This window comes from Lytechinus pictus, chromosome 5, assembly GCF_037042905.1.
Source record: "Lytechinus pictus isolate F3 Inbred chromosome 5, Lp3.0, whole genome shotgun sequence".
Taxonomy (NCBI): Eukaryota; Metazoa; Echinodermata; class Echinoidea; order Temnopleuroida; family Toxopneustidae; genus Lytechinus; species Lytechinus pictus.
Genome location: NC_087249.1, coordinates 19,324,758 through 19,351,873, shown reverse-complemented (window position 1 = coordinate 19,351,873; position 27,116 = coordinate 19,324,758). Strand labels below are relative to the sequence as shown.

At 35.7% G+C, this 27,116-nt stretch overlaps 1 protein-coding gene across 6 annotated transcripts in view; it reads right to left on the bottom strand.

Annotated features, from left to right (window-relative positions):
* LOC129261688 (serine/threonine-protein kinase ULK3-like) overlaps positions 1-15,549 on the bottom strand; it is a 184,014-nt gene extending 168,465 nt beyond the window's left edge. For all 6 annotated transcript variants that reach the window (XR_010293679.1, XR_010293677.1, XR_010293678.1 and 3 more), the window contains exons 1-10: positions 15,409-15,549; positions 13,021-13,161; positions 12,092-12,212; positions 10,020-10,124; positions 6,835-6,978; positions 5,783-5,865; positions 3,591-3,746; positions 2,001-2,106; positions 1,335-1,523; positions 610-677 (exon numbers count right to left, since the gene is read on the bottom strand). Coding sequence is in view for 3 of the 6 variants with exons in the window: in XM_064099958.1 (XP_063956028.1) it covers positions 610-677; positions 1,335-1,523; positions 2,001-2,106; positions 3,591-3,746; positions 5,783-5,865; positions 6,835-6,978; positions 10,020-10,124; positions 12,092-12,212; positions 13,021-13,161; positions 15,409-15,531 (1,236 nt within the window). In the remaining 3 variants the exon portion in view is untranslated. The remainder of the gene's footprint in view (positions 1-609; positions 678-1,334; positions 1,524-2,000; positions 2,107-3,590; positions 3,747-5,782; positions 5,866-6,834; positions 6,979-10,019; positions 10,125-12,091; positions 12,213-13,020; positions 13,162-15,408) is intronic.
* Positions 15,550-27,116: the final 11,567 nt, after the last annotated feature.

The window sequence follows — 27,116 nt, the reverse complement described above, 5'->3', positions numbered from 1 at the left end:
TTTTACATACATGTAACCTTTGCAAACACAGATGATGTACTTGTACAGGCTTTGATGAAATACTATCTTGTTCACACTGTATTTAACGTTCTAATCTACAAAGGTTGGATTCCAAGCTTAGCTGATAAGAATCAAAGTGGTTGAGAATTAGATTTGGCACCAAAGAACTGGGTGGTGTTTTACAAAGAGTAAAGTAGAGCGACTGAAGGGGTGCAGCAAGAAAATATTTGCAATCAATTGCGAATTTCAGTTGCAAATTCACAAGTGATAGATCAATTTCAATTACTGGGTAAAACAAAACAATTTATTTTTGTTGATGCATGAAGAGACCAGCATTTTTTTTCGTAAATTTGCAATTAATTAAAAAAAAATTGTTGATTTTAAGGATCTTAATTTGAATTGCATTTGATTCAAAGTTTCTTGCAATACCAATATCTAATTAATGAATAGGCAGTAGTGCATGCCCTGTGTGAATTATCTGACCAATGCGGCAAGGGTTATATATCACACCCAACTGTTGTTCAGTTGTTAATAAAGTTGAACGGCTTTTACATCAGTCTGCTAAAGTTAAATATTCCAGAATTCCTGAATATTCTCTTTTCTGCCTACCTCTCTTATTGCATCTTTGACAAGTTTCACAGCAACTTTCATTTCTGGGTTACCATTAGCCATTTTATCTGGGAAAAAAAATAGGAATGAGATAAAATCTCAAAATGAATTGTTGAAGATAGACAGAAAAAAGCACAAAACAGGAAATTAAGAAGGCAAGAATGAAATACCCTTTCACAGTGTAATTGGTCAAGGAGTTACATACAGATGATTTTCATACATGTTTAAGGATAAAAGTCGTTCTATCAATTAGATCTCAACTCTACAATGTTCATGATCTTGACAAATACAGTTTACTTTGATTTTCACTCAATAGCCTTTCATTTGTTACAGTACCTTTCATCCTTAAATAATAAAGCTCACATACATTTATTTGAGTTGGAATCTCTTGTTGGAAAAATGCTCCTAATTTATAAGGAAGTGGACAGATTGCATAAATTGTTTGTGGGCAAGCCAGGATGAAATGACTAGGGTAATAAGTATCTGTAAAGCACTTTGTAGAGGCATAATTCTGATTGACTTCCTTGTAAAAAGTCTGTGCCATGTCTTTTTGCAGAAATCCGGCTATCATAGTGGCTTCCCTGCATTACCTACTGTTTTATCTATGATGAAATGTGAGAACTGGTAATGAGAGGCTACTTGCGGGATTACCGCATGAAAGACACGATTCTTACTTTTGACAAGGTACCTAAGCAAAATATAAAAGCAGAAAATAATCATAATACCTAACAGATGGATATCATGCACTGGTCCTGATTCGGTGGAAGAACTGCAAGCTAGCTCAGCGTCACTCTGGATGGAGTCGTTCAAAGACGTCTTCTTTGGTTTTAATAATCCCTTCAACTCTTCGGCTCTCCTCATGTACTCACTGGCTTTCGTTCTTAGAGCTTCTTTCTTGGTGGGATCTTGCTCATCTGAAGACAGATAAGAAAACAATAATCAGTCAAATAATAGTGTTTACAAGGGAATCCAACCACATTTTTTTTTTCTTTAGAAGGAAAATATAAATCAGACAAGTAGATGGGCGAAATTCTGAAAAATATCAGACAAACAGTGAGAATGTTACAACAATAAGTTGTAAAATTTAGTAATAGAATATGTTCATATTTAGCTTTGTATCATGACAATGTTGCAAAACAATGGGAAATGAAGGAATACGGTTGTGTTTAGTAGCAAGATTCCTGCTTAAAAACAGACCAAAGTTAATTTTTCACTCCAATATGCATCAGTTCATTGTCACTCCAATATGCATTGTACATGATTCAGGTGTAGAACGGTCAAACAGTTCTTTACTTATGAGTTGTGAAACAAGACATTTTCGGGAACATAATGAAGTCTGTAACCTTTGATCTGTCATCTTTCACCTTGTGACACAATACTGATATACTCACATTGGACGGCAGGGATAAAATATTCCATGGCTTTGAGATAAAGCCTGATTGCTTCTTTCCATTCTCCTTTCTGATCAGATTTCACAGCTACCATTACATTTGTTCTCTACAATGAAAAAAAAAAATACAATAAAATGAAGCTCATAAAAATTAAAAATGTAAAGAAATATACATGTAGACTGTACAGTGTAGGTTTGCCATGTAACAAAACTTATTTAATTATTTGTCATAATGCCAACCATACATTAGTCTTCTGACTTTGAAACAGAGGGTCGTGGGTTCGAATCCCAGCCATGGCCTAATTTCCTTCAGCAAGGAATTCATCCACGTTGTGCTGCACTCAACCCAGGTGGATGAATGGGTACCTGGCGGGATTTTTTTCCTTGAAATGCCACCGTGCTGTAAAAGGCTGAAAGGCTAAAGCCAGGGTAATAATATCCAAGTCCTTTGGAAGCGCATAGGGACGTTATGACATAATGTGATATGCACTATACATTATAACTATTATATTACATTGTTTACCTTCTTATTTTTACCCTTTGCTCCGATATTTTGATTCAATCTGCCAATGAGACATTTTTTTTGTTTTTAGTTAGATGATATTCATTGTGTAATGGACCTAGGTTCCTTGTACCCTTATTTATTGTAATCGTATTGATTTGAATAAAGATGACCTTTCCACAGTATATTTTACTCTTTTTCTTTCTTTTACACATGTCTAATGATACTTCAGCTGAATATTATTATCATTATTTATTACTTCCTGATACGCATTTTCACACCAACCTAAACACACACAAAATATCTGGTATATTACTTTTATTATAGAAAAAAAGAAAATCCCTGCAGAGAAGTATGTCTTTAAAAAAAAATCTTTTGCAGGAGTTTCTTTGATGTCACCAGGATTTCAGCAGTGCGGAAGCAAATCATGAGGCCTTTGATGTGAAGCAATGAAAATGTCCTCCTTTTGTATAGGAATGCAAGAGGCTTGTTGCTGGCTCACAACTGTGAGCATTGTATCTGGTGTATGCGGGTATGAATGCTCTAAACAAAATGATCAGGTACATGTATTTTGAGGACTGAAAATTCACTGAATACAAGGTAAATGCAGTAAAAAAAATATCTGTTTGAAGTAGGGAATAAATTACACATGAACTAAAATGCTTAAAAGAGCCCTGGAAGATCCCAATTCATTGCAATATTAAAGCTTATCCGATTTGCAGATTTAGGCAGTAAGTTGTGAAAAGTATTCCCCAAAAAATTAAAAATAAAAGTACATTTGCCTGGAAACAAAGTAATATTTATGGACAACAAAAAATTTCCACTCTATCAGGCAAGAAATGGAGAGAATCTTACATGCACAACTCCTATTATGGCCTAGATAAGAGATGCGTTAGTATAACAAAGGATTTAATGTCTCTTTTTTTAATGGAACATCGACCATGATCTCTGTTGTGATTGAATTAAGCAGTGCAATATGCTCAATTTTTTCAACAACAAAAATATATCAACCTACATGTACCTACACTAATTTTGACAGAAACTGTTGACCAAATACAATAATCACTGTTTTACTTGGCCTGTACTTACAGCTTTATCAAGTGAATCTTGGCAAGGCATGTGTTCCAGATCGATGAACGGATGGTGGAAAAATTCTTCAAAGTCTATCCTCTCTCCTGGATCTCTCTTGAGAAGTCTTGATAGTAAATCTCTACATGAATCAGACGTCTCAACAAAGGTAGGAATCTGATCCAAATAAGAAAATATAGGAAAACAAAAATTTGCTTTACTGTAGAGCTGCCAACCCAATCAAGAAAATTTCAGTATTTCAAAAGCTGAATATTAGTATTTCAGTGAGAAAATCAGTATTTTCAAAGAAATGCCATAGAACACATATAACTGAAACTTAGGAAATCAGTACATGTATTTTGCATGAAACCATCAGTATTTTTTTTCATTTTTCAATACTAAACACCGAAAATTAGTACTAAGTTACTTGGCAGCTCAATTATTGTATGTATTTCTCTGTATTCATTAATTTCGTATTCACAATGTAAATCCATGTTTAAAGACACATTTTAAATATTGGAGAAAAAAAATTAATCTTGATGAAAAAAATATTTTAGAAAATGGAATCATACAAATGGTGTACGAGTTTTCATATTAGTACAAAGGACTCTGAATGTTCTAATACAGACACAGTTTGCAATCTTTGATAACAGACTAACGTTACACTCGTTGCTAGAACCAAAACAAATGGTCAAGTGAATCAATTCAATTGGTCTGGCCCAGAGTGTCAAGTGAGACTGCAGACTGCCCATGTAGGTTCTGGTAATGTTTCATCTATTTCATCCATGGATAAAACAAGTATCAGCATATCATCTGATGCTAATACTCATAAATATATCTGCAAATGAAGCCTTTGGTATTCTCTTTAATTCATGGCTTTGTGGCAACATTGAAATTTGCATTTTAACTTTTAATCGATGAGCAGTGATGTCAAATTCATCTTGTCTCCGTAGCAATTTTTTCCAAATCACACGCGCTGTGGAGTTACTAGGGGTATTTCTGAAGGTTTTTTGTTTATCATTGTGCGACCAGCACATGGCAGCTTCGCAGTAACGACCCATAATCATTTTTGCTGTAGTTTATTTAAACAAAGAAAACTCAAACGATATTTTACGCTAAAATCAAGCCGAGAAAGAAATAGCTACGAGGCCAAGCGGCCTTACGGTGACAGGAAGAAACCTGGCTCCCGAACTATCCCATAATGCACCGTGACTGAGGCCTGATAGCGACATCCTGGTACTTTTTGCGTATTGCTGATAGCGAGAATTGAACAATGGAATAATGATGTAGCATTTCTTCATTTTCATGACCTTTTTTAATACATGTACATCTAACTCTCATTATAAACATTGTAGGACACCATTTTATTTACAAGTGAATCAACTGCCTAAAAATTACACCAAGTTTCATTGTCAGTTGAATTTCTATCCTATTCTATTTCTATCTTATTTCAATTATTATTGTATGTATCTACTTTCTTGAAGCATCATGGGCATATCCTGCACATGGGATAACTGTTGAGCAAAGAGACAATGGAAATTTCAATGTAACTTTAATTTGTGATGAGGCAATAAATAATTGATCATTTTCCACATTACCATGGAAACCATAAACACTTAACATGACACTCAAGTAGGAAAATATATGCTGGTACTCTCAACATTTACAATGGCCACATATCTATGCTACCCACCTATATTATATCAAAGATGTACGATCACATTACAAAAGTTTCATTTTAAAACTCCCTAACATTGATGTGTTGCATATATATCATATTGTTCATATGAAAAAGAAGCAGGAAGACAAATATAATTAAATTCATACAGATATGCTCAAGATACCTCTGAGACTAAAATAAATCTTGAGTTGTAAATCTCAAATTTTAGGGCACTAAAAGCTTAATTGATAGTTACATGTACTTTCATCAAACACAGATGTACTTGCATGATCATGTCAGGTTTTTGACTAACTTTTGACTATGAATACTGTTTCTGAGCTTTGGTTGATCAAGGCTTACTCAGTTAAACCCCCTCCACCCGTGTCCTTGATGATAGGGTAGTCACCATGGCCTGTAACATAAATCTTACAAATTGATTGTGGGCCTTCTTTTACAATAATGATCATACATTAAAGTCGATGCAATCAATTGTAAATATCAACGCCATGATCAATGGCTAGGTTTAAAGTATTAGGCCCTGTATTGATCTTACCTCAATAGGTTTAGGACTTCTAATCTTTTCAGCTAGCTGGGCATAGGAACTTGACGCCAAGGGTGGACCACCAAAAAGACATTCTAAGAAATAATGAAGAAAAGAATGATGGTGTAAATTTAGTCAGAAATATAATTAATAATAACAATAACAATAGGCATTTGTATAGCGTCATCTATCTAGAAATATTCTATTCCGAGGCGCACAAGAAAAGAAAGAATGAGAAAGATTGGATAAATGTCAAAGTGCCAATACCGGAAACTAATACTGTTAGAAAAGATAAGACTTCAGTTTAGATTTGAAGGTCTCCAGTGATGGTATAATTCTTAAATTCAACGGCAAATTATTCCAGAGAGAAGGTGCTGAGGCAGAGAAAGCTCGCGCACCATATGCTACACGTGACTTGGGCGTCTTGAGATGTTGCTGGTGTGATGATCTTAGGCTACCAGCTGGTGTATAAGGCATAAGGTCTTCTAGATATTTTGGTGCCATAACATTTAACACTATCCAAGTCTCGGCATCCATTAATGCTTCAAATATAACATTTGAGAGGATTACTCTCTAAATAGCAAACTCAGAAGAAAAAAAATGCATGTTCACTCACACATGAGCGTTCCTGTTAATTTTTGGTGTCAAAATATTTTTTTGGGCCCAAATTGACAAAGGTTCATTTAGTCTTATGCCCAGATGATCTTCTTTCCACTCCTTTTTATAACTGTTTAAAATGAAAAAAATTTACATAAAGAGTTCATCAAATCATGTAAGTGGCATCAAGTGGATTTTAGATGAGATGGGCATAGCCTAACTGGAAAATACATAACATGGTATATGGGCTAATTGGTTGAAAAATCAAGTGGATTTTAGATGAGATGGGCATAGCCTAACTGAAAAAAAACTCAAAATGGTAAATGGGCTAAATGGCGATTTTACCAAATAAGTACACACAATGGATATAGACAAACTAGGGTTTGACGATGTGAAATGAAAAGAAATGGAAAGTACATGTAGATGATGTAATCAAAGACCAATCAACAATTTATGGCTATTCTTACCAAACATTATGACCCCAACTGACCAGAGGTCGGCCTTTGCATTGTAAATCCTGTCTGTTATGATCTCAGGGGCCATATAGAGGGGTGATCCACGCAGCATGTCTGTCTGTACATCCTCTGTGATATGCTGAGCAAAACCAAAATCTGAAAGAACAGAAGCAAATTTTTCACAAGTATATAATTGATTAAATTCTTCTCCCCTAGTCAATTCCTTGTAATGATTGTGAGGTATCACGTTTCTTAGTTCTTAATATCTAATTTCTATTTGATTCCTTCTACTAAATACTTTTTATTCTTTGCATTGTTCACACAGAGCAGAGTTGGGTGTACGAGTTTGTGCGAGTTAATTTTTTGGGCTACTCACGATAACTCTCCGTAACTCACAGCAACTTGGAAAAGCTCTTAACAACACTTGGCAGCTCGACGCAACTCGAGTGATGTCGCAGTAAGCTCGTACAATTTTTAAAAAAATTTAAATTTTGTCAAGCTCTCGAGGACTCTTGAAAGACGCGATCAAACTCGGAACAACTCAAAGTAGACTCGCTAAACTCGTGAGCAACTTGTCATAAACCTTTGCAAATCAGGGAAGCATAAATTACCATATATTTCCATACACGAGTTCCCGCAATTCTAATACGACCAGCTGCGAGTTCTGCATGAGCTTGCCGCGTCACTTGGGAGCTGACCACAAGATTTGCAAGAGTAAAGCGAGTTATGAATAGTGTGAATAATTTTGGTTTGTATCACGTGGTTCAGTTTGGTGATAATTAAAACACTGTGTACCTACCGTTAACCAAGATGCCTTAGACTCATATTAAGGTTTAGGTTAATAAAGTGAAGGATCGAGAACAAAATGCCCTCCAGCCTTTAGACATGTCAGAGGAAGTGATAGAGTCAATGGAAGTGAAGGAGCCTGAAATCCTTGAAATCGAACGTGTCACTGAGGCTGGGATATCAGATAGCCATGAACGGGCCGCCACGTCTGGGATATCAAAGCCACGGAGGAAAATGACGCCCTATACATTCACAGACGACCAAGAACAGAACCTGACGGAATGGTTCTCAGACAGTCAATGTCTGTACAATCGAAGACTCATAACATTCAAGAAGAAAGATCTGAAAAACCGACAAATATCCATCGTTTAAACTGTCCAGCACACTGAATTCTTCACACAATCATTAAATAACAGGTTTCCATGGCAAAACAAATGGATTTCTTCTAGTTTGACCACTAAATAAAATTAGAACATAGTGGTGTTTTGTGACCTAACCTTTAATCACTGTTTGTTACAAACATGGATTACAGGGATGAAAGGATCATCAAGTCTGTACAGCAAGACGTGAAAGTTCCAAACGTATTCCACAAAGTGAATCTTGTGTAATAAACATGAAGTTTCATCGCAACAACTTGTTCTCCTTTTGTAGTGTAAAGTTATGCAAGTAATGCGTAGAAGCTGAATGATTTGAAGATGAATGATATGTATATAGGTAAAAGAACGATGGTTCATTTTTATGATTATGCTCTCAGTTTTACGACCCAAAAGTTCTGAAAGATTCTGATGAAGGTGCTTATTCGGTAGATATTTATATCTTGTAATTCGGGGTAGACAAAAATCACCAATATAAATTGGTTTAAACTGAATGACTCAATATTAAGTTTCCTCTAAACAACAAACACAGCTCCTATGAAACATTGTAGCACTGGAAAATGAATGGCACTTAATAGCCATCTTAACGCTGCTTAACTAAAATTCAGTCGTTGCCACAGTCTCTTGCAGTTGGCTTTCGATCACATGGCCGGGAAGGTTTTCATGACTCTCCAGTTGGGTTGAAGACATTGTACTTGAAAGAGCATCGTCATGAGGGATAGTTCAAGCTGAGGAACATGATGCGTTGTCGGTGCCATGATCGTACTAGCTGTTAACCTCAGGAATCCTGTGGATTCTGAGTATCGCTGTTGATACATGTATGTGGGCGTCGGAGTGGGCATCCGTGGATATAATCTTGAGCTGTTTCCAGGTTGCGAGATCATTCGTGGTGGCGCCGGTCGTGGTCGAATCTGTGGGTCATCAGGGAATGGTGGTAAAGTCATCATATTATAGTCATTTGCATGGGGATCATGATACTGTCGATTCCGGGTCCAACTCGAGCAAGTTCCTGAAAAATCTCAAAGTCGAAACACAGGCAATTTTTTTTACAATCCTTATCCTCTGTTGCTAACTCAGCCATGAGTGCTTCATGCTAGCCTTGCTGAGTCCTTCTCATTAACCATGGCCTGACCCAAAACTTCCTTTTCCTGTTTTTCAACTCTTTCCTTTTTCTCCTCTTGAGTCTCTTCGACACAAGAATTGCAGCTGCTGCACAGAGAATCAAGGTCTCTTCTTTCAGAAGGTCCATCTGGTCATCCATCTCGGAAAAAAGCAGTATGCACGAAACCTCCCACCTAATCAAGGGCTGAATTACTCATATGAAGATCTTGAAAGACTCTCAGTAAACTCTGCAAATTCGAGAAAAGATCGCAATCACTCGAGCAGTACTCAGTACTACTCTTCGTGACTTATACTACGTTTTGTTTAATCCTTTAAAAAATTCGTGAAAATGTATCATTTTCCCCCCGATTTTTCTGAAGCTCGCAGGGACTCGTACACCCAACTCGGCTCTGCGTAAACAATGTATTAGTGGAATGAAAAGGATATTTATCTCTGACCTAAAATGCTCCCCCCCCAAAAAAAAAAAAATAATAATAATAAATAAATAAAAAAATTACAAGAAGAAGAAGAAAAAGAAGAATGAGAAGGAAAAAATAATGAATTAGAAGAAATATATTAAACAAAATTAAATGTAAAAAAAATAGAAAAAGAAAATGTAGTCTTAATCTTAATAAAAGTTTTGAACAGCTTACAATAATTGGATAATTCGTCTATCAACATACATGTAATTCTTTGCTCTATTAAAAAATATTATAATCCTAGCATCCAACATATCATCACCATAAAAAAGCCAAAGATAATTATCCATGAATAAGTAATGACCCTTTCTATTTCAATATATAAATCTTTATATGGATTTTCAAGCAGTGGCCAATTCTTTTAAATAAAGGGTAACATCTGTTATTCTCTATCAATATTTGATAGTTGTTATACTAGTAGTTTGTATTATTCAGAATAAAGTGTATTCAGGTGTACCTGCCATCTTTAGTACTGGGCTGTATGAATTTGATAAGAGAAGGTTCTGAGGTTTGAGGTCCATGTGTGTGATGCTTCTTGAATTAAGGAACTGGAGGGCACTGGCTGCACAAGAAAAAAAAAGACAAAAGAGGAAGATTTAATTGATAATAGATACATGTGACTATATGCATAACTTTAATATGCACAACTTTACACACCACTCATCATGGTCTAGTGGTTACGACTCTCATCTTTCTATCAGAGGGTTATGGGCTCAAATCCCAGCCATGGTACAGTATCTTTTCCTTCAGCAAGAAATTAACCACAATAGTGTGGCACTCAACTCTTTCCGAATGGGTACATGGCAGGATTAATTCCTTGAATCCACTAAGCGCTGGAAGACAGCTTGAGCTAGTGCATCTAGGAATATATTATTTCTAAATAGATAGCACTATATCAACGGCATTATCAATTTCTTTCCTTGGAGATTCCATGCTAGAAAAATCAGTCATTTTTGCATCATTTTTCAACCTACTGTCAAAACAAACAAGGAACTTCAATTTGTTTTGTGGTAATAAAAAAGTACTACTGGGTAGTCATATATAAAAATGACAACCAACAAAAATATGTTGTCCATGAGTAAATTAGAGGTGAAAATGCATGTGTCGTACAGGACATTTCAAAAACAATTTCTCTTAGCTGATTGCTTGAGCAATAACAATTTTTTTTTTGGTCAATAATAACAAAGTACTACTGTGTAGTCATATAAAAAAAAATGACAACCAACAAAAATATATTGTCCATGAGTGAATTAGAGGTGAAAATGTTGCGTGCCATAGGGGATATTTCTGAGTCTTGTATGGCACACAACATTTTCACCTGCAATTCATCAATAATCAAACATTTTTTGTTGGTAATCAGATTTTCACATGACTACCTCTTGTTATTGCTCAAGCAATCAGCTAAGAGACTAGAAATTGTTGTCGGAATGTCCCGTATAGTGACACGTATGGAATCACCCTTCTATATAAAACTCTGTTCAAATTTAGTAAAATGATACATATTTTTTATTTGGTTTCAAAAAGCAGATTTTAACTGATGGGAATGATAGAGATTCTGACATGGCATCCAACGGGGCTACCAACCATGGATAAAGTCGTGTGTAAAGTAATGCGTAAAGTCATGTACAACTGAACTTCAGCTTTAGGAAACATCACCCAGGACATCCTCATTTAAACACAAGACTGGTTTACACATCTGCAAGAATCTCCAGCATTGAAAGAGTAGGAGGCACAGAAAAAGGAGAACAATATCAATGATGACCACGAAATAGTAGGCGGAGGGGAATGACAAGAAAGAGATCAGTCTACACATCAAAGTTGTTCCAGTATCCAAAGAGGACCTTAATTTACAGCATGATCATGTTGACATAAATAATATTCAGGTCAAGGACATACAAGTTTTTTTTCTTTTACAGAATATATTGTTTCTAACGGAAGAGTAATTTGATTCATTGTAAAATATGGTCAGTAATCCTTTTCATATGATGGTATCTATGGTTGCCATTATGTTGACCAAATTCAAATTCAGCATACAACCTAATTTAAATTGATTGTACTAAGAAAATTGGATTCGATCCAAAAATGGGATCATAATGCCCTGATTTACACCAATTCAAATTGAAGAGCTTTCTTATCTACATACTTTTACTTAAAAAAAACCACAGAGAATGATTCTTATCCTCAAATTTAATGAGCATTTTATGATCATTATGAAAATAAAACTACTAAGTTGTGTAGAGTCCTAGGTCAACAACCTACTAGTGGTACACAATTTCTTTTAGTGTAGCAGTCATATTCAAATTTGTAGCAACTTGCAATGTGATAACAGCAAATCACTTTCTACAAACATAATCATAAATCTTGAATGTGTAACTGTACACGGACTGTCCAAATGAAAAAAAAAAAAGATCTAGTTTTTTTCACACAAATAACTGCAATACCGGAAGTCTATGCTGTAAGACACTGCACCTGCAGTTATCATTCAGTTGCTTTGGCAATCAAAATCAAAACAAAATTGAATGGAAATACCTAGCTGTCTGAGAAATCTTTTGACAGTAGCCTCTGGAAGAGCTATTCTTTTTTGGATGGTCTGGGACAGGTCGCCTCCGCTGCAGAACTCCATTATCAAGTAGATGTAATGCTGATCCCACTATTTATGGAAAATAGACAAGAAAGGTCTGATCAATTTATGATATTATCAACTTCTGGAACCAGAGTCAGGGGGGGGGGCACTCACATATATATTGGTGGTACGGGGACGTGCCGCTTTGGTAACCCCCTTTTTCACACCTCATTTTCAGGTCCATTGATACTCCGAACGAAAAAAGTTCCGTTCAGAAGTGCACGTCCTCTTGGCATGATCTGACCAATAAAGTCATGCCTCTTATACCGCATGCAACTAGGTATTTAATTAAGTGTGACTCTATTTAAAGATAAATTCCAGTTTTGGGGATGATCTCAAAATGACTTTTTACAGAATTTAATTTAATGATCACCAAAGTGTCTGTTTGTATGAATAAAAAATATGTGCCAAAGGATTCTGGAAGAAATTGTGTAATTGCTGAGAAATAAGCAAAATAAACACGGATTCTGTCACTTCCGTCGGGTCTTTATTCCAGCCATAATAATACACTGTCCCACATGTGCCTATCTGTGTTGGCGATCTTCAGTGTGATCGTTTTTTTAGCTTAGATATTATGATTTCACAAAGTTCAGCTTATGTAACTGTACCAGATCTAGATCCACGATGATATAGTAATACTTAACCTTGGTTTTACAGACTTTCTCATGAAATCAGTATTTTACTGCAACTACTGTCATTTACCTTTAAGGTTTGGTGTTGAGTACACTGTTGTCTATCAATCTCTCAGGATTATGGATACGAACGAGTGATTTCACAATAATAGTGTAACTTGCTCACATGTACCAATTACAAAACGAAACAATTCTGAGTCTACCTGGAAATCCTTGAGTTCCACGATGTATTCATGCTTAATCTTCTTCAGGATTTCAATCTCTTGGAGAAGATTTTCTGTTGATATTTTGTTGAGGCTCTTTTTGGATACACATTTGATTGCCACCACTTCCCTTTGTTGACTCTAGGGAAAGAAAAAAAGGAAAAGGAACATAATACGCAGTAGAATATACAGGATCAGTCAAAGAAAACATGAGGGCGACAGGCAATTCCATATTTTCACTCTTATCACAGCCCAAAAGCCCCATAAAAATCCCAAAATTGAATGCTTTGGAGTTTGGACCAACCATCTTTTTCTTAACTGGCCCAAGATCTGCCACCCAAAATAGTCAAGAAGTTTAGGAAATCAATGTGTCACATACAACAGATTTATGAGGAATGGTTTAATAACATAATTTCTTGTTACACAAAAAAGTATCCCTTGATATTACAGAAATATCCCCCCCCCCCCCCCATTAAAAATAAATAAATTTAAAAAAAAATTCAGGAATCTCCCGAATGTGGAAAAATAGCCCCTAAAATAAAGGCTAAATAAAACATGCATTTTCTAACCCTGTACAGGACCATACAAACAAGGGTTCAGGGTGTTCACAAAATCCCCTGGCCCCCCTCCCAATACAAAAACAATATTACGATGGTGGTCCCAAAGTCTGCACACCTAGCCTGGAGGCTTCTGGGGAGTAAAAGTCATCTACTATACGTAGGCTTACTCCTGCATGAAGCCTGGGCCTGGGGATCATTCCTCTCTGTAGAGGCTAGGATTTCCCATGGTTACAGTAGATCTAAATCACAGATTGTATAAATCGTTTTGAGCCCAAACTAATGTAAATGGGCCAAAACAATATTTCCCCCGAATTTGATATATTTGATTATTTTTTTTCTCAATAAATAGTATGAAATTTAAAGAAATTTAAGAGCACGAGAGTTCACTTACCCAGTCTGTTATGGTCGCCATCTTGAAGTCTTTGTTATCGATACCTAGATACCACACGCGTGTATAGCCGCCAACTTAGATTTAAAAAATACTTGCATTGGAGAAAAAAATTAATCAACAATATCAAATTCGGGGGGAAATATTGTTTTGGCCCATTTACGTTAGTTTTGGCTCAAAACGATTTATACAATTTGTGATTTAGATCTACTGTAACCGTGGGAAATCCTAGCATCTAGGATGGGGGGTCGGGTGTCCGGACACTTTATATTTTTTGAAGCCTTCTTTTTTGTCTGAAGATTACACTAAAAATATGAATTCAATAGTTGTAATCATCTTCTATTTTGTTCTCTATAATATTTTCTAACATTTTGTACTAAAAATTGATGAAACTTCGCTTGTAATTTTTTCCAAATGACTTTCTAAAATTGATCGTCCGGACACACAACCTGTCCGGACACACAACAACTGGGTATACAGAGAGGAATGATCCCCAGGCCCAGGCTTCATGCAGGAGTAAGCCTACGTATAGTAGATGACTTTTACTCCCCAGAAGCCTCCAGGCTATGCACACCTAAACTTTACTAAGATTTGAGTTAAGATTTAGGCTAACAATATGAATTTCTTTTTATTTCATAAAATCTTTCAGTTGATAACGTTCCTTACATCATTATGAGTTAGTGTGCAAGAAAATTTGAAAGAAATACGGTAGATCTATATGATTTCATGGAAAAAAACCTTGGGCAGTCATTAAGATTATACCCAGTTGTTGTGTGTCCGGACAGGTTGTGTGTCCGGACGATCAATTTTAGGAAGTCATTTGAAGAAATTTACAGGCGAAGTTTCATCAATTTTTTGTACAAAATGTAGGAAATATTATAGAGAACAAAATCGAAGATGATTACAACTATTGAATTCATATTTGTAGGGTAATCCAAAGACAAAAAAGAGGGCTTCAAAAATATAAAGTGTCCGGACACCCGATCCCCCATCCTAAACAAAAAATGGTGCCCCATATCTGCGCACTCATTCACTTTGCACGTTCTTTGCCTTTGGGGATTTTGATGAGAAGGCTGCATTTTGAATTGAGGACATCACAAAAAATGCTCAAAATTCATCATTGTTTTTCCACCATTTTGAATCAGATCTTTAGGCCTAGATGAATATCTGTCTATCTATTGCATGTGTAAAGTTTGTGTTCATTGCATATCTTATTTTACTAGAATCGCGCCGATATGCGTGTGCGCAGACAAGGGGGGCTGCGCAGACTTGTTTGGGGGAACTTGTCAATACAGAGTCAGAGAGTCAATACAACTTACACAAATTTAATGATGTGGGACTGAATAGAGTCGAGACACAAATTGTAAACAATCGGCGCAAACAATCGGCACTTCGCTTTAATATGAGAGAAAATTTCAGCTTAAGAAACGATAAACTTACTTTTCGATATGCCTTGTAAACTGTAGCATAGGTACCACTGCCTAGTTTCTCAGTGAATACAAATCCCGGTAGTCTAGGAATTCCATACGCACTGGGGGCTGCCATCTTGGAATAAGGGTGCATGTATGTGACGTAATCGGCTGTGACGTGACGAAATCAACCGGAGGCTGTACCTGTGAGTGTGACACTCTTTTTGGAGCTGTTCCCAGCACCCCCAAGATTTTCGGGGGTGCTGCAGGTAAAATTCTCCGTAGGCAGCACCCCCTGGAATTCTGGCAGGGTTGGAAGAATTGAATAATGTAACATAGATGACGTACATTTTGGCAGGTTTGGAAGAATTCTGACAGGTTTGGAAGAATTGAAAAATGTAACATAGATGACGTACATTTTTAGTGAAACCTTTTATTTTTCTCAACTTTTCTCAGCTTGACAAAAATGACCTTCATTTTGTACTGAACCCCCCTGTTTTTTAGCTTGTCAAATTCCTTTTGACCAAAACGACCTTCATTTTAAATAAAAACCCCTTTTTTCCCTTTTTTTTTGGCTTTTCAAATTTACATCAGCACCCCAAGTAAAAAAAAAAATCTCTCCCAGGGCCCTGAGCTCCCATTGTAAGACAGGGCATGCTCTATAATGAGCCATTTATATTTTCATCAGCATCTTGGACAAGATAAAAGAATACAACAATTTACTCTACAAGAATTACTCCTCCATCCCCTTACGGGCCCGTAAAGGTTCCTAGCCAGTTTTGATCATTTTTCACTAGTTTCTAAATTCTTGGAAAATTTCATCGTTTGGAGCCCCCATTGTAATATAAAGCGTTTCTGTTACATAGCAAACCCAAATTCATTTATTATTTTTCTGAAACCTCTTCATGGGTTTATATACCCACATTAATCCTTTTTCATATAATGTAGGACTCAGGAGCTGGGACTAATCAAAGGCCCGTATTCTAAACTCGGGTTAAAATTAATCTCTGGTTTAATGCTGTGGTTTACTAATAATCTGTGGAGAGTTAATTAGAGCACAAATCCCTATCAGTACATTTCCAATTTATTAACTCATATGACATCCGAATTGTCTAGGAATGATAACTGAAGTGTATTATTTTGCAGTATTTTTTTTTCATTATGAAAGCAAAAAGAAACAAAATTGAAACATAGAATATAAACGTAATTTTTGTATTTTTGGCACCCCATAATTTTAGCACAGAGTTAGACCGTGGTCTACCTTATACTTCAAAATGCAGGCTAAAGAGATTATTCTGGATATTCAAATGCCGCGGCCGTGGAAGTAATGGTAATAATTCAAAAACAGTTTTCTTGTCTATTTTTTTTAAATCTCAACTCTCAATCTGAACTTTGTGAAAGTGTCAATGTTACTTATATTTGTGTAATTAGTGATCACCGTGCAGTGTTGATAACACTCCATACTGTTACACCTCAATTACCCAAATCTATCATACGGAAGTTTTTGTGTTATCAAAGGGGGATTATGAACATCTCAACAACTTCCTTACACCTTGGTCACATTTGTTCTACGGCGGCCGTATGGCGAGTCGAAAACAGCCGTTTTAACATTTGTTTGTACCAGCTACATATCGGTGGTTTGAATAAAAATGAATAAAACGACTGTTTTCGACTCGCCGGACGGCCGCCGTAGAGCAAATGTGACCAAGGTATTAGGCTTGCTCCCTGAGACCTATTCATGAATCACAATGATGTAAATGAGAGCTGGGAATGGTTTTTGGATTTGTATCAAGCGGCTGTAAATGATTGTATACCACACAAAGTCAAAAATAAGAAACAATTCTGCCCTTGGATAACCCCACAAATAAAGAGGCTAACAAATAAAGCTAAAAAGCTATTTGTTACCGCCAAATCTCATTTTGATGACGGGGAAGTTGGTAGGAATGAATGGTGGGACAAGTACAAAAGAGCTCGTAATCATGCCAAACAAGAATCTAACAAGTCTTATTGGCGTTATTTGAATGATCTTTTCTCTTTATGCATGATAATAGGAAGCGATTTTTTGGATATATGCGTTCTCTGAGGCTCAACCCAACTCCACCAATGATTTCTGAAATTCTATCAAACAAGCCTGAGGAGATCGCTAATTGTTTTTCTGATTATTTTGTATCGGATTTTGATCAATCTGGTAAGGTTCCTGACATGCCTAATGTTTGTGATCTTCCTATTTATGCTTTGAATCATCTTGATTTCCCTGTTGATGAGATTATGAAACATATTAATAACTTATCTTTGAATAAGTCACCCGGTATAGATGGGATTACTGCTGTTATACTTAAGAAGGTGAAATATAGCCAATATCCATGGTACTTCAACGCCTATTCCAAATTTCACTTTCTAATGGTCAGCTACCCAGACAATTAATGAAAACAATCAATTGTGATTCCTGTCCATAAATCTGGCAACCCTTGTGATTTTCGGAATTATCGCCCGGTGGCGCTTACTTCGATTATTTGCAAAATGATGGAAACTTTTGTCGATAAAGCTATAGTTAAGCATATTGACTTATATGGTCTACTTTCTCCCAAACAACACGGATTTACCCCTAAACGATCTTGTGTTACACAACTACATAACATTACCCACGACTGGTTCTCCTCTCTTGATACCTCCCCCACCCCTATGATAGATGCATTTTTTTTTAGATTTCAGTAAAGCCTTCGATCGTATGCCACATGATCTTCTCCGTAATAAACTATCAATTAATTACAACATCCAAGGTAACGTTTGGGAATGTGTCCGTTCTTTCATTTGTGATAGGGAACACATTGTGCAGTTTCGAGGTTCAAGGTCTGGGTGGGCGGAGGTGACCTCAGGAATTCCCCAGGGAAGTGTGTTGGGGCCGCGGCTGTTCAGTTATATATTCGTAAATGATATTGTCCATGTAATTGATACAAAATGTGTGTTGTTTGCGGACGACACACTGTTGTATCGTATTATTCGAAGTGAGACTGATGTTCCTATCCTCCAAGCTGACATCAACGAAGTCATAAACTGGTGCAGCACAAATAAAATGCAACTAAATGCTAAAAAGACAAAAGTACTAAGAATTGCACCCCGTAAGAAAAATATTGAAAAGTCAAATTACACAATAAATGGCAAACCAATTGATTAGATAAATTTACCAAGTATCTCGGAAAAACGCTTAACTCAAATTTGACATGGGATGATCAAGTTGATATTACCATCAAGGAGGCTAACAGAATGATTGGTATGATTTCTAGGTTAAACAGGGGTGTGTCTCAACAAGCATTGCTGTGTTTGTATAAATCTCTCGTGTTGCCCATCTTGGAATATGGAATTCCAGCTTGGTATGTATACACAAGAAAGCATGTAGACGCCCTAAGAACGAGTTCAGAGGAAGGCAAATCGAGTGATCTTAAAACAGAGGCGTCAAGAAATGCCCTATTCTCAGCGTTTGCAAAACCTTTCATGGTTCATTTTAGAATCGAGAAGGAAATATCTTATGATTTATTTTGCTGTAAAAACCCTATTTGGTATCGTGTTGTGTGAGGCAGTTAAGGATAACTTAGTTATAAGACCAAGGCAGAGTGAACATACAATATTATTTCAACACCTCAGATCAAGAATCGAACGTCTCCTTCAAACGGCAGTGCACAGATTTCCTATTATTTGGGAGAGTTTTCCTTCTTACATCAAAGATGAAATTATATCTGGTAATATCATGAAGCTCCTCACGCTTCTGCGTCATGAAATTCTAACTGTTCTTTAAATCATATTCCTGTACTGATACAAGCTAACAAGTCAAACTTATCTATAATGCAACAACTGCAGTTATTATACAATTATTGATCATTGACTGGACTATGACATTCGGTTCTTGCTGTTGCCGTTACTCTGAATTTTACTAATGTACATTTGTAAATATGATATTCTGAATATTGTTGACTCATAAATTTTAGATATTGTAAATATTTTTCATTATTCTGAACATTATTGTACACATAATTTGTATAATTGAAATGTTATTGATGATGCTAGTCCATAATATTAACTGATAATAATTGGGAATATTTATGATGTCATCTGGTATTTATTCTTAGGTTCAATCGTTCATAATAAAATTAAATTTAATGAATACAAAGTCGATTGCAATTTATAATAGATCATTTGTATAATTTAGTTATTTGTCAAATTCTTCAGTGTACCTTTAATAATTTCTTATCTAATTGTAGTCAAGATCTTGCAGAGTGTCCTCCAATAATAAAGTAGTCAATTAAGATTCGAAACTGTTTGGATATGTACATAATCAAGTCAAATTACTGCATTATCATTTTTTTTTCTTTTCTTTTATTATATATTGCAATGAATCAATTGAAATGATGATTGCTGATTGATCCATGCTACATTTGTTTCCCTCAAATTAACTGTTGCCAGTTTAAGTTGTATACTTTTTATTAATATGTTTCTTTTTATATTCTTATACTGACCTGGATGGAGGTAAAGGGGTGTGGGAAGGAAAACATGTGGGTCATGGTGATTTAGTTAACCTTTTCCAAACCCAGGCAGCCCCTTCATCTCTATTCCAGGTCCTTTGTACTATGTCACGTATGTCCTATTGTTTATGTTATTTGTATTGTACTATAATTTATGTATTTTGAAATGCCGAATAAATAATAATAATAATAATAACGCACGTCTGCCCCCCCCCCCCCTCGAATTTTTTTTTGTTGGTTTGTTTGTTCATTACGCTACTGGGAAAAGTAGGGGCACTCCGTGGCCTCCAAATTCTGGTTAGGACGGTCTTCGCCCAAGTCCGAACGCCAAGGGTTACCACCAAAAATGATATATTACTAGATATCTCTATGCATTACACACACACACAAAAAACCCAGAAATAGTTCCATCTAGTTTTCAAACAAAGCAAACATTGGTGTATTTCAGTGGCGTAATAAGCCAACAAATTTTAAAGGGGCCATATACGGGATATCGGGCAAAAGCTATAAAAAGTTGCGAGCGAGCGAAGCGAGCAGGCAAAAACTTTGAAATTTTCATTTAATGCAATTCCAATTTTATGATAGCTTTTTACATAATATTCATGAAATGATATCATATTTTATCCTTCTCTCTTTCCTTTTCTTTCCTTTTCTCTTTTTTTCATGGTCGTATAAAATGTGGGGGCAAGCGCCCAAAGCCCCCCATCTTTACGCCACTGGTGGATTTTGACGATTTTTTATGGTTGGCGACACCCTCCCCCCTCAACGAATTGCTAATTTCGAACAAATCTTTGAAGAGTAAATCATTCAATGTAAAATAATGCTGTTTTAGGGGAAAAACACAGGGTAATACTTTTAATCGTTCATTCATTATCCATTCAGCCAAGCATTAAAATTCACTCACCAACGCTGCAATAAATCGTTCAATCTCTGGTCAAATAATCAAACACTGAGCGCATTTACTTTATGACTTAGCTATTTAACAAATAAACAATTCATTTAAAGGAGAATGAAACCCTCGAAACCAGCTGAATCCATATCAAAGAGAAAAATCAAAGAAACATATTGTTGAAATTTGAGGAAGATTGAATGAATAATAAGAAAGTTATGAGCATTTGAATATTGAGATCACTAATGCCATGTAGTTTCTCCCATTGGCAATGCGACCAAGATCTGTGATGTCACACACGTACAACTCCCTCATTACTTTAGTACTTATTTCACTTATATTCTCACTTTTATAGAGTCTATCACAAGGTGAGGTGTTCTCTTTATGAGTGGACAAGTACAGAGGTTTCACAACATTATCATGATTATATCATTGATGAATCGTTTGTCATATGTTTAGAATGAGCAAAAAGAGATGTTTTGGGGTATATTTTCAGTGTCCAAAAGGGGAGAGTTGTTCATCTGTGACATCATAGATCTTGGTCGCATTGCCAATGGGAGGATCTCCATAGCATTATTGATCTCGACATTCAAATGCTCATAACTCTTCTATTGCTAGTCCTATTTTACTCAAACTTTTGTTGATCTTATTCTTTGATTTTTTTGCTTTCACAAAAGCTAACTTGCTCCAAGAGTTTCATTCTCCTTTAATCACCGCACCGACTCATTCATGTATCAATTATTATTCATCCATTTAATGAACAATAATTCACCCCATCAATAAATTAATCATACATCATTCGCTCATCAAAATGATCAAACAAAAATCAGTTAACTTATCCACGTATCGACTATCAGTCCATCCATCCATCGTCAAGTTATCAGTCAGCAACGCATTCACATAACGAAATCATTCATTCATCCACTCATTCAACTAATCTATCATCGTTATTCATTTTTTAAATCCAATCAACCTATCTTTAAATCAAGTAAAGAAATGATAAGTCAATCGCTCACTAATGAAAAAAAATCGTTAATCGATCAATTAATAATTTAATCAGCAATTTATTAAAACACTTTTAATCAATCGATCGATTGATCTGCCGATCGATCGAATCTATCAATTAAATGTGCCGTGGCTGTGTGGTCTAGGGTGCCTGGCTATACATGGAAAGTCCGGGGTTCGATCCCCGGCCACGGCACCTATGCTCTTTTATCCTGCATTCAAATAAATGGAAATGCTTTACGCATTAGTGGTAACTAGGTGCACACTTGTTTAAAAAAAAGATATATTGAATAAACAAACAACACAATCAACCAATCAATCAATAATTTTAATCACTATCAAAAGATCAGCTGATAATCAACATGCATTACTTCTTACGTCGTTTTCCAGCAAATTGCTGTAGCGTGTCATACAGTGAAATTTTACATTAAAAGTAACTAAAAAGCGAATTAATTAAAAAGGGGAAACATGAATTTACGACATAAAAAATGCATTTTTTTTATTATTGGATTATTCGATTAATATCCCCGCATTTCGCCACCCTCCAACCAAGTTTTACACATTTTAAATGGGTAACGCGGTAGTATGCATAAGTCGTTGTAGGATGCATTTCAACTGGAACAGGAAGCTCTTGCGGGAATATTCCACAGAAAATGTGAGAACGTCGTACATTATAATTATTCGGGAGAGATAAGAATCCCATTACCGTGATTATGACATCTGCAAGACTATTATGCACCGTTATATAAAACCGAAAACAACTGCCGGCTTATTTTCAATCAGGTGAATCATCTCTTTATTTTTATTTATCTTCCTTTTTTTTTTTTTTTTTTTTTTTTGGGGGGGGGGTTCAAATCTGTAAATATGCCTTAAATACCCCCCCCCCCAATAATTTAATTCATGAACTTTGTAAATTCTTATGGAAAGAAAACAAACGCATTCATGACTAAAAATTGCAACATATCCATCATGGTGATTGTTATGCGCCAAATTGAACGCTTTCTATGAATGTGTCATAATTCACTCGAAAAATACGTAATCATATTCATAATCACAACCGGCAACTCATACATTAACAAAATAAAAACTCCCTTACACACCCCACAACACACTTGTGCACACACACACCCACACCCATCCGCGCGTCTACCTCTACATACGCACACGCAAGCAAACAATTAACCACAATCGGGAATTGGCTGAAATGCGACGTGACCATAATTGCGAGTGTGTCGGAATACCATTTAATTACAGCAACAATAACACGTTTTAAATATTATATTCTCTCTTTGCATTAACTTACAAAACACATGATCTCAACTTCACCTTCTGTAAACGTGCACATAGTAATCACGAGAAAGAGCGACGCTGTGCGATTTCTATACATTAAATAGGATAATGAAAAGTCATGAGAGTAGACCTATAATTATTACAACGAATATAATTATCCAAATAACATCTAATTTTGACATCGAAATTGCAGGATATTTACTATAAATATCCAACATATAACCAATGATATTTCAAGAACTGACCATGAAGTCTATAAAAAAAAAACTATCAGGACGGAAGTATGACAATAATGTATCTCATTTCTTATTTAGTTTTTTTGTAAATATTTTTAGTTTTGTTTGTAAAAAGTGCTGTCCTGCATGATCTGTTGATATGAATAAGATACAACAAATATTAAAGTCTCATCAGCATGATAAGAAGACACGCATTATTAACCAGTATCTATGGGTGATTTTCACATAAAATTTCGTAACATGAAACATTTCAAACATTAGTAGACAAGATTTACAACATTACGGAATTCGGGTAGCACAATCCAAACAATTAATTGGCATAGCGTGTCCTATACACTGTAAAAATTGCGGTGTTAAAACTGACACCAGTTGGTGTTAATAGAGGACCACACCCCGAGGTGTTAAAATTACACCCTAGAGATAAAAAACACCAAAGCGTGTAAATGTAACAACCAAAGGTGTTGTAATGACACCTATAGGTGTAAAACTAACCAATTCGACACCGGTGTAAAATTACTGGTGTGGTCCTCTATGTACACCGGTTAACACCACAGTTTTTGCTGTGTATGCATACAGGGGGGAAATAAAAATAAAAATGTGATACGTAGACTTTCAAGAGACCATTTGAGATTTTTTTTTAAAATTGTACATCTTCTAAAACAGATCTGAGCTGTAAAAAATATGGTGTTAAAACTAACACCAGTTAATTTCAATAGAGGAACACACACTGAGGTGTTAAAATTACACCCTAGTGATTGAACATAACACCAAAGAGTGTAAATGTAACAACCAAAGGTCTTGTAATAACACCTATTAACACCGACGTAAAATAACTGGTGTGGTCCTCTATGTACACCGGTTAACACCAGAGTTTTTGCTGTGTTGAAGGGGCAAATAAGTGGTACTCAGTATCCTTCACTCTCGTCCGACCACAGGCGGATCCAGGGGGGCGAGGGGCCCGGGCCCCCCTGTTGGCGGAGCAAACAAAAAGAAAAAAGGGGAAAGAAAGAAAAAAAGAATGGAAAAAGAATAGGAACAAAAAGAGGAGGAAGACGAGTGAATAAAATAAGGTGAGGGGGAGACTTGGAAAATAATTTCAAAAAAACATTTCATGTCACTATATAAAATTTTTGCTCGAGCGTCGCGCTCGCATTGCATGTCCGATGAGATACATATCTTGCTCAATAAATAAGCTGAAATGCAGCTTCAAATATCAAGTTTTGAACTCAATATGCAAAACATATTTCAGCTGTGACATTGAGCTTTCATTATTTTGTTTGATTTACAAATTGATTTTTGTAATCTGTAAAATGCCCATTTTCATCAACATTTAAAGCTTGCACTGCGCGCTCGCATTTTTTGATTTGTTAACTTCCTATTCTTTTCGAGTATTCCATAAAGTTCTCAAAATATCCCTTTTCAGGTTTGATTGTCAAAACCTATCAGCTAGCGCTGCGCACTCGCATTTTGATTAGTGAGTAATGAATACCGTTATAGTAATTTTATAACAAACTACTTAAAATCCCCTTTTCCTGACAGTTTATCAAAAATTACGGCTCGCATTAATTGTTGAAAATATATACTAACACATGCATACTATCCGTAATTCCAAAAGTGCTTAAAACGTCCAGTTTTCAGACCTTAATATCGTGCTATCATTAGGTTTATTACATCAATTAAGAAGATAATAACTTTTTCATGAATTGTTCCCTTTTTTCAGAAGGGAATATCGACTAGTATTATCTCGCGCTTATGAAAAGGAACAGGAAGATAGTCATCGTTTTTAATATGATGACAGTCCCGGTCCTAGGTCAAAATAATAATAATAAAAATATCAGCTCGTGATTTGCGCTCGCATCATTTATTAAGTGATTAAATTAGTGCTTCAATTGACTCTTTTTCAGGTCGCGCTTCGCGCTCGCATTAATGATTTTGATTAAAAAACACGAATGTAGGTTTATTGAGATTGTTCTTTATTTAAAACATGCTTATCCAGTTTCAGATCAGAATATCAACAATTTTCTGCTCGCATTCGCATTATTATTGTAGCAAGATACCCAATTACCCGTTCTTTTCATGATTTACAAAACATGAATATAGAGTCCTGCTTTTAGGACTTGCTGTCAATTATTTTCCTCTCGCGCTTCGCGCTCGCATTGTTAAGTTATTTACCTATCCTGTTTATGTTTACAAAAAAGTGCTTAGAATGTCAACTTTTAGGTCGAAATGTATAACATTTTCAGCTCGCGCTTCGCGCTCGCATTATTTGATTGTTGAAATATGTATTGTCTTCACGGCTAACTGCAAGCAGTCTGTAACAGGTCCCTTTTCGAACGGATATTAAAAATTTCTACTCACGCTCGCAGTAAGTATATAGTTGCATACAAATTTTGTTCATGATCACAAACATTGCTCAGAATGTTTAATTTTCAGGACAAAATACATAAAATATCTGAAAAATTTAGCTCCCACTTCGCGCTCGCTTTTTTAAAATAGGGCTATTCAGATTATTATACACGTATGTTGTTTTATATAGCTAACAAGTGGCTGTTAGGACTACCCTTCAAAGAAACAAACAAAACTCAATTTTGAGCGGCCGATGGGGGAAAATATGGGTGACAAAAAAAATCGCCCCCCTCCTATTGACGAAAGCTGGATCCGCCCCTGGCCGACATATTCACACATTTACAATTATTCAAAGTGAATTCAAAATTGAAATTCGAATTATCAAACATTGATTTATCACAATCTCGAATATATTCAATTGCCCATCTCACTGATTTACGTTCGTAGCAGATTAGACATATTAATATTATTTGACACGTGACATAAAATCGCAAAAACGCATAAAGGATTGTGATCTAAGAAATGTGAATGACGAAGCTTATAAAATTATCTCGAGAAACCAGGCAAAAAGCAACAATAATTTATACTTTCATGCTTGATCTCAAGACTGAATAAAGAGAAGGAATATGAACAAAGTGGCACGAAGCGGCTTCGATTAAAAACAATATTTATGAAATGATCGATATTCACAGATCTATGGCAAGTTCATAATTGATTGCAGCAAACCTAGTATTTCCTTTTTGTATTAAATTCCATCTTCTTTGATAACTCAGCTCATATTGGATGAATTCAAATAAAGTGTTGACCGTTTTGGTGCTGGCTTTATTTCATTTTATTTTTTACGTCAGCTCGGAACCAAGCTTAAAATGAAGTAAATCCTGAGAATGAACATTAATATACATGTATATAGTTTAGTTATTAAAATATTGTTAATTGGATGAATTTTGTAAGCTTGGTGCTAGGGAGCTGGTCTGGAACTATGGAAGTCATTCTGAACTGTGCTTCTATTACACAAACACGAACGCCAACACCGACCATGCATGCATGAAATCGCTTGTGCTGATAAAGATTGGTGGACATGTTGAATGTCCAACATTAATAAATTACTTCCGGAATGATCATCTACGCTATAGAACCAGATTACGAATAATGTCCTTCTAGAAGAGATGACGTATTGGAAAGGCAAAATCTGACTCTAAAACGATGTGAACAAGTGGAACAACTTACCAAAAACAAGTCATTGCGTCCGTTCTTCTCATTAATTTGTATTTGCATGAAATTCATTTCACTAACCACGATCATCTTCAAAATGGAAGGACAAACACACTTTTGAAGCCAAAGATATCAAGTGATCAAAACAATTCAAGACAAAAATATAGTAAATTGTCTTTTAAGTATTTGTTTCAGACATAAAATAAAAAAAGACATGTCACATGTACAGACGCATTTTTTAGTG